At 41.0% G+C, this 20,082-nt stretch overlaps 1 protein-coding gene across 1 annotated transcript in view; it reads left to right on the forward strand.

The window, feature by feature from the left end:
- Positions 1-20,082, forward strand: part of SLIT3 (slit guidance ligand 3) — a 481,232-nt gene that overhangs the window by 299,574 nt on the left and 161,576 nt on the right. The window contains 1 exon segment of the mRNA XM_032702926.1: positions 9,620-9,761. Coding sequence (XP_032558817.1) covers positions 9,620-9,761 — 142 coding nt within the window.

Here is a 20,082-nt window from a genome sequence, read left to right on the forward strand (position 1 = left end):
CCCATTTAGATTTTTTTTTATCATTCTGGTTTTCCTGAATATAAACATGGGGGAAAAAAATACATCTGAACTGCCTGTCTAACAATAAAGCAGCTGCATTTAGGAGCACTGAATCTCATACTGGGACTGTAGCACACTTCAGCTGCTGTCCAGGTTTGTTATCATTTTGGCCAGTAATTTGATGTATTTTACAGTGGGCAGTGTTTGAAATGGAGTATGAACATTAGATGAGATTTCTTAGAGTAGACCAGAGATTGATTTTTCTAAGAGTTGATGAAATTTATAAGTGTAAAATATGTGATTTTTAAGTACTTTTCTAAGATAGGGGTTTTTTTAATAATGAAAGAAGCGTTCTAGAGAAGGAAGGTAGATCAATAAAACATTCTCTTTTTTTATTAGAAGCCATTTTCTCTGATCCTTGATCCTTAGTTGCCATTCAGAGGGTCTCCAAGAACCTGAAAGAAGTCAAGATGCATAATTTGGATTAAACAAGTTAAAATTCAGTCTGAAATTTACTCAAGAGAGAAAGTATTATCACAGACAAGTGTCCAGTGATTTCTGCTTATATAAACTGATACTGATTTTAAGAAAACAGTGGATTGACCCAAATCTCAGTTGAAGATCTAGAGTTTCTGATTCATGTAGTGAGACTGCAGCTGAGGTATAATAAAGAGAAAAATATGTTAACTTCCTGCTGCTTCATGCAGACTGGGAGCCCTAATGAGGCAGCAGATTTATTTGTTTAGGTGAGGTCAAATGGCCTTAAAACAAAGCTGTTACTCTGTGGCCCGGACCAAGGAGCTCAGGAGATTGTCTTGCTCCGTTTTTTAACTAATAATTTCATAACATATTGTTGAGGAGTAACTAATAAAACAGCACTCTTCAAGCTTAGTGTCTTAATGAGAGCATTCAGGAGATGCCAAAGGAGAAGTGGGTGGGGAGAGGAACTCCCCCCCATCTGCTGCTGTTTAAAACTCTGTGCAAGGGTGTATCTGTGGGCTGGAGAGGTGCTGCCAGCAGGGAGGATTGGTGCTCCCTGCAAACTAAAGAGGGGGAAGGACTGTTTGCTAATGCTGCAGGGCAGTGGCTCCTGAGGGATTCTCTCCTTGCTGTCCATCCCAGCTCATGCAGAGAAAGGCTGCTGCTGACCCTCGGTTCTGATGGTCACAGGAACTGGATAAGGAAACTGGGAGGAGGAGAAGGAGGAAAACTTTTCCTCTGTGTGTGCCAATGGTCACTTCCTGCCATGTGGGACATCCTCACTGTACAGCTGTTTTATTGCTTTTAGAATGAGCTTGACCATTTCATCCAGCTCTGACCTTTCTCCACAAGAGTCACCTGTGGGTCATGTCAGACACAGCATCCTTTTCTTCCTCCCTATAAAGTTGTTTCTTGCTTTTTCTGGCCATTCAAAGACCCCATAAGTGCTCTTATAATGCGTGGAGTCCAGGCACGACTTACAGCGTAAGACTTTTAAAGCCTTTTGGTAAAAATTGTGGTTTAAATTTGATCTTGGGAAATTTCTGTGGAATGCTGATGGAATTTTTACCTCCTGTTACAATGTGCTACCACAAACTAACATTAATGACCAGTCTAAAGAAACTTTTCAATACTGTGCAGTTGTTAGTTGCTCCTCAAATGAAATCCTGTAGGAGATTTGGAGAGATACTAATCACTGTTTATCAGTTTGTTTGTTTTATGTTTCCATTAAGTTTCTAATAACAAATTTTAGTTTACTCTAGCACTAGCAGTTATGTTGTTTTAGACTGTAGGAATTTACTTCTTGACTTGCTTAGTATGTAAGATGCCACATATGGTGCTTTTCATTTGGGTGACCATCTTGCAATTCTGAGGGATAAATACATATTTATTAAGGCACTTAATACTTCTTTGAGGACTAAAGCTGAAAATTGGCTTTTAATTACAGTAAATTTAGCTTTACTGTTGAAAATGATGTCTTACCTTTCAGTATAATTAGCTTTTTTTTTTCCTTGGAACCCTCTGTTCCCCAGAGCAGTATGTATAGTGCCTTAATGCTTATTTAATTATGGCAGGTTGGGGTATAATTATTCTGCCACTGAGCTTTTGAACTGTTGCTGTAAAAATAATAACATGATTAGCTTTTATGTTAATGTCCAAAGCTTGTTTTATTACAAGTTGTGTTGGCAGTATTTTGGTACAGAAAAAGCTTCATGGCAGTGCCACAACTGTTCTCAGAGCCAGTTCACAGAGAGCAGTGGTGTTAAATACACAGGAACGGGGTTGACTTTGAGGATGTGGACAAGCCTTTGTATGAAATCTGTAGAGTTTCTTCTGTTCAATACATGTATGTGATTGGCAACTCATTTATGGACACACAGTTAATGAGAGTAATTAAACCAGGCATAGGGCTGCTTTATGGACAGTGAAATTAGTGATGTTATGTAGTTGCATTACACCCGTGGTGGGTTGGCAGTGGCCCACCATCAGCCACCCTGCTGCTCACACTCTCCCTCCTCACTCTTCTCCTCCTGGGGTGAAACCAGGACCTGCTCCAGCACCTGCTTCCCCTCCTTACTCTCTGAGTTTGCTGCTTGCAGGACTGTCTCTCACACTTTTTTCCTCATTCCCTACTGCCTGACAGCATTTTGCCCTTTCCCAGGTGCATTCTCACAGAGGCACCACCACCTTCACGGGCAGGCTGAGCTGTGGAGCCGAAAGGAAGCGTCTGGAACTGCTGCAGCCTCTCCTCACAGCAGCCTCCCTGGCAGCTCTGGGCACCAACAACACCCTGTACCCAAACTGAAGGGGTCTCCTGGCCCATTGAATTAACTCCTAGTAATGGCAGGCAAACATGTTTAGGTCAGGAGATCCGTAAGAATTTTATTCTATAATTTCCAGACACCATAAAGAGCTCGAATGTACCAGGGGCCTCTTGCAAAAGACCAAAGGCAATGACTCCAGTTTGTCTCAGGACAAAGGCAGGAAAGGTCAGTGTTACCCCTCCTTCCTTAGTGTGTTCCAAATGTCAAAGAATTTGGTCCATGGAATCCCCAGGTGGCCCTGGGAAGGGGATGATGCTTCACTTTTCAGTCCTTGCCCACTCCGCTGGAAAAAGGTGTTTCCTCATCTGACCAGGCTGGATCCCTTGGATGTCATTATCAGGAGAATAGTCACATTATGCCAGCCATCCCTGAATAGCTGTGTGAAGCTGTAATGCTTCTGGCTGGAGTGAATCCCATCTTCCTCCTCCCCCTGAAGAGCCCAGCTGTAGTGCCAAGGAAGGGAAAGCCTCACTTTAGCTGTGGCAGGATCAAACAAAGCCACGTGGTATTTAAAACTCCTTTTCAAGTAGCAGCAAAAAAAACCCAAGGGCTCGAAGCATAGTCTTAAACTTTTCCTATTTCTTCCAGAACTTCATCAGATTTCCCTGTGAAACAGTTCAGGATGGATCACCTGTTTAGAACTGTACTCCCATCATAGGCTTACAATTGATCATGACCATTATCTGTCTTTTAACCTAGTACAGGTGGTATCCTTCCACTTAAATTATTTATCTTCCTCTTCATTTTTATGCTTGAATATATTTATAAGTTCTCTGCATTATTTCTGGACCTATTTTTAAGTGTCACATGCACCTCTGAGACTGCTGATACAAGTTGTGGAATTGGCATTAATGTGATGAGTGTGCATGGGCAAAAGCACTACATCTTTTAAGACTTTCTAGTAGCATTATTTTAGTCTTTGACCTGCTTTGGAAGACCAAACAATATACAAACCCACAGAACTCTTTCAGGAGAACATTTATGGACACACATATGTGTTGACAGGGCTGGAGAAAGACCTTGGAAAAAAGGCTCAGAGTGGGCACAGGGCATAGGAAATATTCTGCCTTTTCAATCCCTCCTGTGGAAGGCTTAGGTGGAATAAATTTCCCTGAGAGAAAACCACCTTTGTCATAGTTTTGCACAGACTTCAGTTGTCTCACAGATTATGTTTTATTAATCCTTCAGAAGACCAAATCTACCTGTTCAACCTCTGTGGTTACAGGTGAGCCTCTTTCTTTGTTCTACTTCTTTTCCATTTTGCTTAGAAGTATTCTATATAATTTTGGTGCTATTAATGAAATAATTGGAATACTAGTGCTTTTAGGATAAGGTAGTGTGAAGTAAGATCTGACTTTCAATGGTGTTGCCTTACTGATAGAGTCTGAAACATGCTAAGTAGGATTTTGTGGAATAAAGTAGTCTTCATCCATTAAGCCAGACCTTCCTTTCACTGCAATTGGATATTTCTGGTTTTACTCCTCGATATTTATTTGTAAACTGATTAGTGTTGACTTTTGCCCACAGAGCACTTGTGCTCGTGTGCCAGGAATTTTTAACAGATACATTTACTGTTTGGGAACGTTCAGCAAAGCAGTGAAGTAGAATCAAATAATGAATATTCATGACTAGAAAATTTTTGCATACCATGAACTTGATGGTATTAACATCCTCAATTAGGGGCTCAAGTTACTAATCATAAATCTTAGAGCTGTGCTCAATGAATAACTGTTGAACAATCGTAGATGGAAATATTTGCATAAAGCATTTGCTGCCCATTTATTGTAGAGTAAACACATTTGTGCAAATTTTGTCCGTTAGAGGAATATTTGCCATCCATAAGGAATGTTGGCTTTGCAGAAGGTCAGCTGTGATTCCCTTGTGATTCCCTCTCTGCAGGACTGTGTGTGCTCAAATGTACCTTTATGCTGGGATGCAGACACCAGTCAGGAGCAATACATCTGTTTTAGGTGGCTCTTTGAGTGTGTGTCGCTGGGAATTTAGTGCAGACTATAGCTCATGCAATAATAATTGATTTCAGAGGTCCCAGCACTGTCAGAAGTTCCCATGGGTTATTTAATTAAACCTCAAAAGGTCAGACTGTATCCATGGATCTGCAATACTCATAGTGTTTTGTTTATTGATCAATAATTTCGTGTCTGGTATACTTAAAATTATGTAAACTCGCCACAGATTTTTAACCTGTAAGCCCTGTCAGATTTATCTTAATATCCATTAATATTCTTTACAATTAGCTGTGTTTTGCTGGTGGAAAAGAGCTGCTGCAAAGGCAGCTGGATAGGTGAGGAGGTAATAAAACACACTACTTAGTGTGCTGTAATTGGGTGTCAGTGAAAATGAGATTATTTAGTTTATTTAGTAATTGCAAAATTTATTTTAGATGCCTGTGACATTTAAACTGTCCATTTATACACCATAACCATTCTATTCTGATAATTATAATATCAGTCTGTTTGCTGCATTTAAAAGGGTAGAAGCTAATTAGAAGCTCATTTGGAAAAAAAGCATTTAATTTCTCTGTAAACTGCTGGGTCCTAAGTCTCTCCTCTTTTCTCTCTCCCCCTAACCCATAGTCTGAGACTAAAATCAAGTGCTGCCAGATATTAACTATCATAATCACTGACCTTATCATTCCATTACATCAGGCACAAAAAGCACAGTAATTTTTGTTAAATCACTTTCCCATTTTAGCTTCCACATGTTGTTAGTGTTTTTCTTACAGCAAAATGTATAATTGAGTTGATGATTTTTATCTCTTAGAGAAAAATATAATTAACGTGGTGAACTAGGGCTGCTGTGTAACAGAAAAGATCTGAGATGGCAAAATGACAGATCATAAGAACAACTTCAGAAGGGAGATAGATAATATAAATACAACTGGCTTGTCTGTGGCCATTTCCTTTGGCTGCATCCACTCCATAAGGAGTTTACTGCACTTGTGGAGGACACAGAGAATTCCTGGAATAATTCTGTCTTTCCTGTGTCTTTCCTTTTGGAGAAGTATTGGCAGCAGAAGGAAAATCTTTTTTTTGGATTTCAAATACCTTTCTTTAGAGGTTGTGTTGCCTTGGGGCCCTTGATGTGTCTGTATGCTCATACTCTGCATACCTGGGAAAGTCATACCCAAATTTTAATAACTTTATATTCCATAGACTACTTAGACTTGTTTTCTTGACCAGTCCTTTCTTTACCAGCTCCCCACAACTATACAAACTTTAAACTGATTAATCTCTCTTGGATTTTTTTGTACTTTAATTCTATAGATCTGATAACAATAGATCCTCATTTAAGTGGAGCTGTTGAATCAGATGTGCTAAATACCTGTTGAGTGTGTGTGTAATACAGTATTTTGCTCTTTGCCGAGGAGAAACAAGAGAAAACATTTAATAATAATAATAATTTACGCACAAAGTCATTTTATCATTAAAGTTTTCAGAAATCTACGGTCTAGGTCTGCTTTTGGTCATGAAGAAGAAAGAATTTCACCTGCTCTAAAGGGCTGTGCTCATAGTGCTTAGGGATGTGGTTTAGTGATAGAACTGCAGTGCTGAGTTAATGATCTTAGAGGGCTTTTCCAGCCCTTGTAATTTTATAATTCTACTCTTGCTGCTTGTTTTTTTCTGCCAGACAGACTTGTGTTTCTATCCCTCCTCTTTCTTTTCAGACTGCTTTATATAATCCCCTCCTTTCATGCCATTCCTCCAGTGCAGATCCCCCTGCAACACTGCATCACACAAACTGTGGAGGTGCTGAGCCGAGTCCCACTGACTCTTCTAGCGTTGATTTAGATGCAGTAGAGTCAGAAAAGACCCTTTGAACTCCAACTGGCAATCCATCAGGTGTTTTGATGTTGTGCCCTAACAAAAAGGGAGGGTATTACTGCTCCTCTAACCCACAGTGATACGTGGTAGTGTTATAACAGTGCAAAATGCATTTTCCCCCTGCTACAAAGCCACTTCAGAAAGCACATCAGATGTGTGGTGATAAAGGATGTGGGGAAGATTTGACCTTGCTGCCAACTTCTTGCCTCCCAAAGAGCAAGGATTGCTCTGAAGTATTTCTTTCCAGTTGGATAATTTCTCCTTATCCCTAAAAGCTTTCAGTAGCTCGTTTGCACTTCACTCCTTCATTTAGTTTTGCCCATGGCACCACAAGGTAGGCAGGCAGAGAGAAAATGTAAAATATTAGCAGTCAGGTTCCAAGAGCAAATTTCTTGTTCTTAAACTTAATAGAGAGCAGTGCATGTTTTGAGGCAATATAAACTACTTTGGGGAGTAGTCACAGTTAAAATATAACAGAAACCTTAGACTTGCCTTAGATTGGCAAAGCTGGCAATGCTTTTGGAGCAGAGCACTGTTAATTTTGCAGGAATTCTATTCACTGACAATGGTGCCCTGCATTTCTGTGGCCAGAAGACAGACCCCAGAGAGCTGCTTGCCTGCCTGTTATACATGTGCTTGTTTAACTAGCAACATTGTTTTGTCTTGTTCAGTTCAAATAGCTACCCCTTAAACACTATATTAAATGCATGGTCATGTGTGTAGACTATGTTAAGACAATAATAAGATTTTGAAACTGGACAAGTCAAAGTTCGAGGTGCCTGATAATTATAAATTTGTTTCCTTGGACCATATGCATATGGATTTAGATTTTAATTGCATTATTGAATTAATTTTTACAGTAGATTTTTGCCCAGATGATTCTTGTGGGTGACACTGAAACCAGCTCTGTGTTGAGATGAAAGACTGTTGATGGTAAACTCCTTATCTGCAACTATCCCAGTGGCTGGAAAGAGGACTATAAATGAGATAGGATATTTTAGCAAAGACAAGGATCATTAGGATCACCTCCTGGTGAAAGCAGCTGCCCACTCTCACAAAGAATGCATTTGACTCCTGCCCATGCTGGACTGAAAATTTCCTTTGAGATCCTTTTTTTCCTAGGTGGTCACTACCTCTGAAAATCTTATTTCTGGATGCCTGAATTGGAGCTCTGGGGCCTGGTCTGCCAAACTGCAGTCACTCATAGCTCTGATTAGCATCAGTGAAAGCTGTATTTAAAACACATACAGTGCCATGAAACCCACAGTTTTCTCCTGCTCTCCTGACAGAAAGTCAGGTGGTGACCCAATAAAAACATTTCAAACCCGTTACTTGAACTTGGCAACACTTTGCACACAGTTTAAATGGTGATCTTACCCTGAAACTTGGTAGTGTATTTTAATACAAGGCAGTTCTGTCATCCCTGGTTACAAAATAATATTGAAAGGGGGTGACAGCTTGCTTGAACTCAAGGAAATTCAGACAAACTGCAGTGACTTCCCTTCAGAATTCAGTGCCTTTCTGACGGAAGGCATGATTTTGCAGTAATTGCCTTTTGCTTTCCAGCAAGTGTAAAGTCAATCTGTAGAAGTTTTCAGCTGATGCCTTTTCAAACTGTACCTGCCTGTCAAAATAATGATACTTAGAGGTGCCACTGAGTGGCTTTCCCGTGGTGGCTTTTCTGTGCTGTTCACAATGCTTTGCAAACAGGAACGTGAGTAGTCTTGATGTACAAGTTGACATTGTTGTGCATAGTTAAGGGCTAAACTGAGCATAAATCAAAGGCATAAATCAAGAGAGACAATTTATAAGAATTTTTATAACATTTTGGTTGTCATAATGAACACTGGATTGCAAGTTGATGCAAAAAAATATTCTTTTGACTTTTTGTCACCTGCAGTTTTAATTCATGGATCATATCATAGATCTTTCCCAAGACAAATCCCAAGAATGCACAGATTTGTGTATAGTTGTTTAATGGTTTTGCATGTATTTGTGATTTGACAACTATGATATTCTAGTTTTTCCAGCCAAAAGGCCAATCTGCCACGACTTTTGTCACTTTTTACCAGCTCAAGCCTTCACATTTAGCTGTGTCTGGTACCCGAGGTTCCTTGTGTTCCATGTACTTTGGAAACATGACTCACTATAAATAAACCAATAACTGCTACATCTTGATAACCTCCATTAGCATAGCAAACCCATTTTATCTATGGCTAAGTGTATGCATATATCAGAACTTCCAGTGTAAGAATCATAACCATTTGAGTAAAATTGACATAATTGCTACAGTTTCAAAAAAAACTTAATGACACCTAATTAAACCTGAATCTTATGAATTGACTAAAATGGATATAGAGCAATGTCTTCGTGCTACACCTTCGCTCTGTGAGAAGCTTTGTGTCTCTCAGTGGTATTACTAACTCAAGGAAGGGTTTGAAGGTTTGAACTCATATATTTCTAAATTCTTTTTGTGTTTCCATTAACTGCATTGTCTAATCTTGAAAAAACTGGCTTTCTGTTTCCAGTCTGATGCCATAACGTTACCTCATTTCAAAAACATAAGTCATCATTGATGACAGTCTTCTCTCAGTATGTAAAAATACTCAAGAAGTGTTTGTGTAACAGAAACTTCTAAGCAGAGATAACTTTTGGAAATACGACTTGATCCTGAGGTTTAATTTTGAAATCTTTGAATAATTTGATAGGGCTGATCATGGAGGAGACCAAAGAAGTGTTCATGAGGGAAAGAGATTGATAGACTGGAGACTGAGGAGGAATAAGAACACAGTAATCTTCTACACATTTTTCTCTGCAGTTGATGTGTAGCACATAATGTTCACTGAATCCAAATAAATTATTACTTTATACAGTGAAAGGATCTGGAAAACTCCAAGCCTGATGTATTTAGTTGTTAAAATCTCTGCTGATCATTTTTTAAAACTAACGTTCAATGTTTTCGTTCTGTCTCAGGTTCCCAGTCTGAACCTCCCTCGTGCAGTGCCAGTTCCATCACCTGCCCATCTGCCTGCACCTGCAGCAACAATGTAGTGGATTGTCGAGGAAGGGGCTTAACAGAAATCCCAGCTAACCTGCCAGAGGACATTTGGGAAATGTAAGTGCCAGTGTAATGCGTTCTTTTCCTTGTCTCTCCGTTTTTATTCCATGTCTGGGCCTTCTGTGTGGAAGAAAGGCACATGTTTTGAAAACTATTCTGTTATCAGGTATAGTGTAGTTGTTCTCTTTGCTTTTGTTCTTTTCCTCTAAGAGCTCAAAACATTCTTTATTGTAATTTAAGATATTGTTTGACGTCGCCCTACCTAAAAGCGAGATGAAGTTCTTGGTGTATTAAGTTCAGATTGTGTTTGCATCTCACAAACCTGGAATTACAGTTCTGTAGTCAGTAAAAGAAACACACAGTCCTTTTTTATTTCTAGTTGGTGATTCCCCCATGAGATGGAAGGATGTCTTGATAGCTTGGCAGAACGCATTTATAATGAATTAGGACATCAGAGCACATTGTCCCTGCTGATTTTACCTTCTATTTCTTGTCTTCCGCATTTTGTTATTCCCAATTTTTTAACAGCTTTGTGACTTGTGTGGTGAAATTAGATGCTAGTTTTACAGAATTATTTGTCTTTACTACCTTTAGGAATCGGAATCTTCTATTTCTGTATCCATGACTTCATGCTACTGTGGTCCTGAAATACTGTTACATTAAACCAGTTTGCTTTTGGTTAGTCCATAGGGAATGCAGATCAGTTCTTTTCCTATTTAGGTGCTTGTCACACAGAGTTTTCTGACATCCAGCCAGCTTTTACAGTCTACACTGTATGAACTCAAATATTGGGTAGTCACGGGACTCATCCATCTCTTGTTGCTGTAGACATACTGCTACATAGCAAAATTCACTACAATAAAGAATAAACTCATAGGATCATAGAATGTTAAGGAAGGGATCCTGAAGACCATCTCATTCCACCCCTCTGCCATGGGCAGGGACACCTTCCACTAGCCCAGCTTGCTCCAAACCCCGTCCAACCTGGCCTTGGACACTTCCAGGGATGGGGCAGCCACAGCTTCTCTGGGCAGCCTGTGCCAGGGCCTCACCACTCTCACAGGGAAGAATTTTTTCCTAATATCCCATCTAACCCTGCCCTCTGGTAGTTTCAAGCCATTCCCCCTTGTCCTGTCCCTCCATCCCTTGTCTGCAGTCCCTCTCCAGCTCTCCTGGAGCCCCTTCAGGCCCTGGAAGGGGCTCTCAGGTCTCCTCGGAGCCTTCTTGTCTCCAGGTGAACCCCCTCAGCTTTCCCAGCCTGCCTCCAGGGCAGAGGGGCTCCAGACCTCTCATTGTCCTCTGGACTTGCTCCAACAGGAGCTCCCTGCCCTTTTTACCCCGTGGGCCCATGAGCTGAACGTGGCACTCCAGGTGGAGTCCCACAAGAGTGGAGCAGGGGGGCAGAATCCATCCCTTCCTTCAACCTGCCGGTCGTGCCGCTTTGGATGCGGTGCAGGGTGCGGGTGGCTCTGAGCTGCAGGCACTCACTGCTGGGTCATGCTGAGCTCCTTCACAACCAACACCCACAGTCCTTCTCCTCAGGGCTGCTCTCAATCCATTCTCCACCCAGCCTTGTGTTTGTGTGCTTAGGATTGCCCTGATCCAGGTGCGGGGCCTTGCTCTTGGCCGTGTTGGACTCCATGAGGTTTGCATGGACCGACCTCTCCAGCCTATCCAGGTCCCTCTGGATGGCATCCCTTCCCTCCAGTGGGTCAACCACCACACCACCTTTGCCAGCTTGGTGCTTTTGGCAAACCTGCTGAGGATGCACTCAATCCCACTGCCCATGTCAGCAGAGATGTTACACACTGCTGGTCCCAATATCCAACCCCAAGGAGCTTGAGTTCAACTAGTTCTTGTATTTCCCTTTAACTCAGTATTTCTTTATGAGCCAAATTGTGTCTGACAAGAACCCTTGACTGACAAACTGTTCTACAAAAGTGAAACACAGAGCTGTTGCTCTAACGCAGTTATTAAAAGTGACCTACATTTCACTCTGTTTCAGTATTAATTAAAGATCTTTTATTCAGCCTTCCTACCTTTCTTCATTAGCATGGGTAGGCAGAAACTTCTCTGACAAAGCTGCCAGCAAGTCCTATAATTGTTTTTGTTGATAAAACCCTATCACAAAACAGGTAACTCACGTGTCATGGGACATAAATCAAGCATCATATAACACTAATTTTCCCTTGCTGCTGACCTCTGCTACATGTAACTTAGAGGTCTGTTGTGTTACTCTATTACCCCTTTTTCTCGAGGTGAAGATCTTCATGTCAAGAATGTTTATTATGAAATAAAAAATTTAGGAAAGCCAGAAATCTCTATCGCAGACTTGCTTTTTCATAATTTCATAAAGTAGGTAGCAAGAATGTACAGAATGCAATTCATTTTTTCATAAAGCTTTGTGTTCAGTGGGGAGCTGACATCAGCAGCCAAATTGACTGAGGAAAAATGAGTTACAAGAAATTGAAGCTGAGGAATACAGACTGTGTGCTGAACGCTATGAAAGATTCTCTGCTTACAAAGTGGTTCTCTTGTGCTTTTCAGAGGAGAAATGAACAGTGCATGTTATAGAGAAACACATGAGAATAAGCAGAGAAAAGTTTTGCATGAATACTTGGATGAAAACAAAAGTCATTAAGCACCTGGAGGCATATACTGACAAAGAAATACCAAAACAAATATGGCTTGGTGGTTTGTTGGAAATGAACAATATAGTCATTTCAGTACATTGAAACAGCATCTACAATAAAAGGAGAAGTTGCATTTATTTAGAAAGGGTGCATACAAGGTAAATAGGGAGCTTAGAGTGAATGCAGAATGGACTTGACCTTGCAGAGGTATAGGGAAGGAGGGATGACTAACCGGTAGGAGACAGCCTCCAAAGAATCTGATTTTCTGCTCAGACTTCATTGCAGCCTTGCAGCCAGTGCCTGTCAGACTGAGTGACAGCTCAGCCCATGGAGGCAGCAGAGCCAAGGCTGTAGCAGAGACTTGTTAAACCCTGAGCTCCCAACTGTGCCTGCAAGAGTCACTGCCCTGCAGCTTGTGGGAGCTCGGAAGGACGTTGTGACAAACAGGAGGGCAGCAAGTGTGGCTTTCCCTCAGTGCGTGGTTTGGGCTGCTGTTGGCTCAGGACATGGGCTGGATGGGTCCAAGCTCTGGCACTGCTGGGTTTATGCCAGGGTAAGGACAGCTTTCCTGCATGCCCAGGTGTGGGGCACTGTACTGTTTCAAACAGTATTTCCTTCAACATCCTGCTTGGCAGCTCTGTTTGATGCCTCCTAGTAGAGGAGAGGGATAAGTAACTCCCTATTCATTTTTTCCCCCTCTGGCCACACTTTCCCTCTAACCCTTCTTTAGAACGAAGTTTTCATGCTATTTGTCTATCTCAGGTCAGTCTACTCATTCTTTATTTATCACCTCAAGCGAGGCTGTATTTTAGGATATGAATTCTGAACAGCTTTTGTCTGAGAATTTTGTACACTTTAAAACAGTAGTGCAGGGACTACCACTCCTGCCTTTGTGCTTTATAATAGTTAGTGCAAGACCCTCCTGAGTGAAAGCAGGGCACAGCTCCCCCAAAGCCTGGCCCTCCTGCTCCTGGCTGGTCTCAGGGGTGCTGGTGCTGAGATGCCTGAAGGTGCCAGAGCAGGGACCACTGGCACTGGGCACTGCTTATCTGAAGGATCTTAACATTGTTTAAAAGGAGGATTGATTTAATTGTAATACTAAAGGCTGGATTGTGATTGAGATGCTTGAAAGAATAAAAACTAGCTGGGCTAGTATGGAAACTGTTGGGAAAAGAAGGCTAAACTCAAATCAGGAAACAACCAAACACATGGAGGAGAAGGATTGGGAACAAAGGAAATCAAGACAGGTCGAGCAAAGTGCTGTGAGTCTGAGAAGGTGAGAAATATTTGGTGATAAGGCCTGAGATTGCTGTCAGTGAGTCTGGGGCACAGGGTGGGCTGTGGGGATGTGACAGGAGAGCTGGGACATTGGGGTTGGGCAGGGTTTGTGGCCAGGACAGAGTGATGCAGGTAAAGATGGAGCCAAGGAGTCTCTTCCCACCAGAAAGCACAGCAATCTTCCAGAGCCTTCCTCCTTTGTCACCATGCACTTGGGAAACCCAACAACAATTTGTGTGTCTGTCCCTGTGCACTAGTGACTATCTAGGCAGAGATTAACTGTTAAACTCTACACAGAGATTTCCTGCTTTCACTGCTGCTATTTCAGTTTTAGACAGCACTGCAGAGGTCTAGGTCTCATACTTTTGTTACACCTAAGTTTCCTTGCGGTAGAATTAGTTGTTTCGGCTTTTGGTTATAAATTAAATATTAAATTATATTTTAATTGAATATATTTTTTTAAAAGTAAAAGAAAACTCAGAAAATTACAAAATTAATGTTTTTAGCTGCAGTCTTCATTCAGAGCTTTTGTATACATTTATTGTGGTATTCACTCTAACAACAGCATAGTCTCACGTTGCTGTTAAAAGCCTGGATTGGTTCCTTGCTGTCTAGGGATGTATCATGGATGTATAGTGAGGGAACCTGTGCATATAGGGTCTGTTTACTTGTTGCAGAAACAGGAAAATTGTAAAATGGGGACTGTGGGGAAGATAATATCATGAATGATATTCAGAGAACCGTGTTTCTCTTCTTGCCAGGGGTTTTATTAATTGATTCTGGGCAAGGGACTTGCACAGACTTTTCCTGGGTGGTCACTAGTGATGTAATCCTCGGGCTGTGGCTGACTCAGCTGAGACATTCACTAGTGCTGAGGACTCACAGCTGCAGCAAGAGTCAATAGGAGCTGTGCTGTGAACACATTGTGCTGTGCAACGCTAATTACTCTGGAAAGCCAAGTCTCAATTTGTAAGTCTGCAGACTTACAAATCAAACTCCACAATCTACAGTGTATCCTTAGACCTTGAAAGTGATCTTAGATCAAACTTGGGCTTTCTCATATCAAATTTGCTTTATTACTGTTACTTAACCTGTACCATACTCTCTGCCTGGTGAGATTAAGAGAAATGTAATTATATAAGGCAAGGGTAATGCTGGATAGGATGTGTCTGAATCACACACGAGGACTGTTTGGTTAAGTGCTGATGTAATTGCTCCAGACAGAGTAAAGAGGCTGTCAGTCCCTCAAGGAAAAGTGCTGCTTAGGCACCGTGTCTGGTGAGAGAACAACCACAGCTCCATCTGACAGCTGAGCAGAGTAAACCAGGATGGCAGCCTTCCCCCCAGCACCTAGGTTTGGCTTAAGGTCAGTTTTAGTCACTTGTTCTGCGTTGGTTTAGTTTATCATTCTCACTCCTGGTAGCTGAGTTGGTGACTGATATTTTTGTGGGTGTGAGCAGTGTGTGATTTTGGTGTGTAACTCCTACACTTGGGAAAAAATCTGGGGTTTGAGCACACAGGAAGGATCTGATGTGCTTAACTCTTGGTTTCCTAATGGTTCTGGCAAAATGAACACAAACCTAATTGTCTGCAAGGCAATCACTTTGAAATGTGGTGTTCTACTTGTTCTAACTGTAATGAATGCTTTCCTGACAAATTTAATAGAGAATTGCTGTCATGAGGGTACCACTGTGCTGGGCAGTGTTTCAGACTGACCTGCAGATAGACAGGTTTGCTCTGATTGTTGTTTCCAAGATTGCCTCAGGAAGAAATTCCCTTCTCTGTTCTTTAATACCTGTAGGAGTGTGTATTTCAGGAGAGCCAGGAATCTTTATGAAGCTTTCGTGATTTGAGGAAGGTGATGAACAATGTCTGGGCATTTAAATTATTGGTATATTCAAAGTGAATTTTCCACCAATTAAAATAAAATCAGAAAAGCTATTATGAAAAGGTTGAGCACTGGTAACTATTTATTATAGTAAAATTATTTTTTTTTTATATAAAATTAACTGCTCCACAACATTTTCATGTTTATTAACAACTAACTGTGAAGTTCTCAGCTTCTTAAAGGCAGGATTTTTTTCTTTTACCAGGAATATAAGCATGTAGAAACCATAAACTTCGTGGATAAAAAAATGACAGTTTTGCATTTAACACTTTTCTTCCTCCTAAAAGAAAATTATAATAATTTTCCCAGGCTTCCAGTAAATACTGCAGCTGAAGCCAGCACAGTATTTTTGAACAGAGTAGTAAATGTTCCATAATTGCCTCTGGTGGCAAGTTCTCTGGCTGGGGAATCAGGTTGGCTCCTGTAGTTGAATCATATAATATAATTTTCATTCACTGCTATAAATTGGCTCTGGACAGCTTCACATGTCAAACTTGACTACTATTTTCTGGATCTCACCAGGCAAACTGTGTCACTCACTCCTTGCATTCAATAGAGGTTTCTGTTGTCGGGCCAAGAAATATGTAGGAAATATTCTGTGAGATCAAGACACAAAAATAATAAAGAAATAACAAAATATTTTAGATTGAGAGTCAGTGGAGAAACAAATATACGAAAAGTGATAAGAATAAAGGTATATTCTGTGCTGAGAATGATTAAGGAAAACAGAAACCTGTGTTTTAGAAACAAGCAGTAACAGCAGGGAGTTTCTGCTGCAAGATCAAGACAGGACTTATTTCTTACATCTTTTCTTTCATTTCTAAAATTAAGTGTATCTAATGTCATCTGTAGACACAAGATGTTTTTATTTTGATAAATCTAGATTTCATACACATGATAATGTCCCTTTTGGCTGTATCATTTTTTACCCTCTTCACTACTCTTTATAATTGTGAGATTTCTTCTAAAAAAAGGTTATGTACAGGTTAATTTACTCAGCCAAGCTGTATAGGAGTAAACTTACAAGGTGTGTAGGTTTGAGCTTGTCTTGGTTTTTTGGTTTGGGTTTATTTTGGGGTATTTATCTTTTGTGTGTGTGTTCTCTTTTCCCCAGAGGCATCTCTTCAGTCCAACAGGAACATAAATTAATAATTATGAATAAAAATGAATGGTATAACCAAAAAGGCACATATCTTTTATCTAATACAAATTTCACTGCAAAGCTCCTGTGTTGCTAAACAAAACAAGGAGATTGTAATGTATAATGAGTATATACATTCTTAAAGCCAATTATGAAGGGGAGAAGCAATCACAGAAAATAGAGTAGGGAGCATAAAATCTTCACTTTGACATTAACTATACTAATCAGATTTTTTTACTGGATGAAACACTAATTGTCTTTTGGCTTACATGTGTTCTCCTGTTTATTTTGCTTAAAAAATTAGGAAAAGAAGAAAGTATTTGGGGAAAGTTTATAGTCAAATGCCGTAATCCATTTTGTTGACAAAGTATTACAGGTGGCAGAACTTCAACTACCGGAAAGCTATTTAATTTTTCTACTAATTTCTGGTGTTCTGCCTTTTTTTTTGTCAGTATTTGTAAATGTGTAATAAAAATACAGAATGTATGGAGCTCTTAAAAGTAAGTTAGATTAGAGATTAAACAATTACTTTTTTTTTCTTTTCTCTGAGTTAACTTTCTTCCATTTCCAGCAAGTCTAAAGGTAGATTTTTGTGTTACAACTTGACAAATATCTTGCAAACCAAGTTGAAATCCTCAAATCCCTGAGCTAGGGATAGCACTGTGACAAAATTTGGAGAGTGGGTCTGGGCTGGAATTTTCTTGAAGTAATTGGAAGCCAACAGAGGGTGATTGGGACTGACCTACTCAAGCACTAATGAAATAATAATGGGATGTGTTACGGGGTAAGTCTTTCTGGGACCTCACAGAGCAAAAACTTGTTCTCAGGAACGCAAACATTCTGAGTCTGGTTTGTTAAAAACCATTCCTGCTGCTTTACATTCAGGAAATGGAGCCATAGGTGAGTGATTGCTTTCCCATAGGCCCTGTAGAAACCATCTTTCTCCCAGATATGACTTAAAGCTTCAGAAAAAAAAAAAAAAAAAAAAAAAAAAAGAAGAAAAATCCCCAAACCAAACTCCCCCCCCCCCCCCAAAAAAAATCCAATTAAAAAAAAAATAACAACAGAAAGTGCTCAGCAAAGGTCTAAGGTTGAGTCAGGCTCAGAGCAGATGCTCTGTTGTTGAACACAAGAACCTCATCTCTGTGGGATGGTCTCTTTGGAGCCTTCTGAACTGGAATCTCTTGGTCTGAACTGGAACAATGGGGTGTCACAAAAATCCAGGAGGGGGATCCCTGTTGCTGCTGTTTGCTAGACCACAACATCTTGGAAAGACACACACATGAACTCTTGTGTGCTGGTTGAATGAGGTGCGTGACTGGGCTGCATTTCAGCAGCAGGGAGCTGGAAATTCCCAAATTTCTCCAACCTAAGGATTCTGTGTCTTGGATTTGTGTTCACAGCCTGTATACAGGTAAAATTCTTCCTGTAAACCCTGATCCCAAGTCCAGTGACCCAACAAAGTCTGCTGAGATGGGAACAGGGAGGCATTATTTTGTATTCCACCCCAAAACAGCTTCTGTTAAACCTTTAAGATCCTCACTGGTGGTGGCTCTGGGGAGCTCAACTGGAGTCCCTGGTTTTACAGCTGGGCACAACCCAGAGCAGTTCCTGCAGTGGTGGCATTGCAGTGGCAGGTGCTGGCTGAGGCCCTGCACCCTCACTCCAGGGATGAAGCAAGGAAAATACATGAATGAGGCTGGCAGGGGGTATAACAACGAGAGGTTGTGAGAAGGACCAAAAATTCCGACCGGGAATGTGGAGTGTCACAGTGGTAGATGGAGAAACCTTGAGGTCTGGCAGTGTAATGCTGCATTCTGGTGTTTATGTGGTTAGAGGGACATTGCTGTGATGTCAAAAAGTGTTTTGCAAAATACCAGTCTAAGGATTTCTCTGATGTCTTCCTGTTTGTCTGTACTGCACTTAATGCAAGATTAACATGCTACAACAGAGCTGATGGATTCATACTGCAGCTGCCATTACAAATTCAGCATTTACCAGCTGATACCTGACCAAATGCTCAGTTACACAAGTTGTGACAGCTGAAACTAGTTTCACTGGGGCATGTTAGAAGATCCAATATCACTAGCACTACTTTCAGATGAGCAGGGAACATATCAAAACATCTGGTTTCATTCTGAAAGATGTCTTCTGGTGAGCAGAATTATCTGTGTAAGTTCCTGGGTAGATTTAGTTGACAACTCAGTTCATTGTTGGTAGGATTTTGTCTGTTGAATATCTGCCCTCAGGTGAGTTGTTAATAAGCAGCTCTGTCTAAAACTATAGCAGGAGCTTGACAGCCAGACTCTGAAAATCAGCACCAAACTGAATATGAAGGGAAACTCTAGTTGTCACCTTGTATTAATATAGGTGGATGGTTTACTGGCTCTCAGCTCTCCAGTTCCTAAGGCAGATTCAATGAGAGGGATCTATAATGCAAATTATTAATTTTATTTGGAAGTCATCCAGGTTCTGTGATGAAAGGCAGCACTAGGAGGACCATATGTGTTTAGAGGTTTTACAGTGGTGGTAGAACCTCTGGCTGGGGCAGAGGCTGAAGGTTTTAACTCTGTTGAAGCAAGCAGTAAGCACAGACATTTAAAATGCTGAATGTCCTACCATCCTAAAGCTCTTCATTTTCTACCTTAGAACTGACAGGTGAGAGACACAAAAGGCTGTTCCTTGGGATGTAGGTCCTTAAACACTTTCTGAAGCAGCAGGACTGCAGGGTTTTTGCCTTGCAGAGCAGTGCCCTGTTCTGGGGTTTAAGGAGTAACAACTGTGGCTTCTGCATGTTTTGCTGCTGAATGAGCCACAGGTTCTGGCTGTAACTGCAGGGCAGGATTCCTTCCTTCTTTCCCAGCAAGGGTGTCTCTGATCCAGGGCTGTCTTAGGGTAAATACTTCAGTGCAGCTGGCCAAACCTGTTGTGCATGGTAGGAATAAAACTCGTCTTTCAAAGGAAGAGGCAAGAAAGGCATCAGGGCAGGGACCAGATCTAGCTCATATTTGTAATAAGAAGATCAGATTTTAAGTGTGACTTATTCATCTTAAATACTGAAAATACATCGGTGGGCTTTCCTTCATCAGTGTCAAAAATATATGATAAGATACAAAGCACAAAATATGAGATAGAGGTGAAATAATGGTCCAAGCAGGTTTTTTTAATCCAGTTGTTTTCAGTCCTTGACAAGGAGGAAAAGTCTCTCGTGACTGTTGAGTGCTCTAGAAATTTCCTCCTTCCTAATACAAACGTTTCTCCCCAGCCCTGGGCTCTGTCACTGTGGTGGATGCACACGCTCCTTGTTTCCCCTAGACAGTCCCTGCAGATCCCTGCTTATAGGGCAGGGGAAAATAAGAGGAAAAGGGAGGGTTTTGTCCTTCCCAGCAACCTCCCTGCAGGTTGTGTGTGTCCTGCCCGGGCAGGAGTGTGCTACAG

The sequence above is a fragment of the Chiroxiphia lanceolata genome, chromosome 15 (assembly GCF_009829145.1).
Source record: "Chiroxiphia lanceolata isolate bChiLan1 chromosome 15, bChiLan1.pri, whole genome shotgun sequence".
NCBI classification, from domain to species: Eukaryota; Metazoa; Chordata; class Aves; order Passeriformes; family Pipridae; genus Chiroxiphia; species Chiroxiphia lanceolata.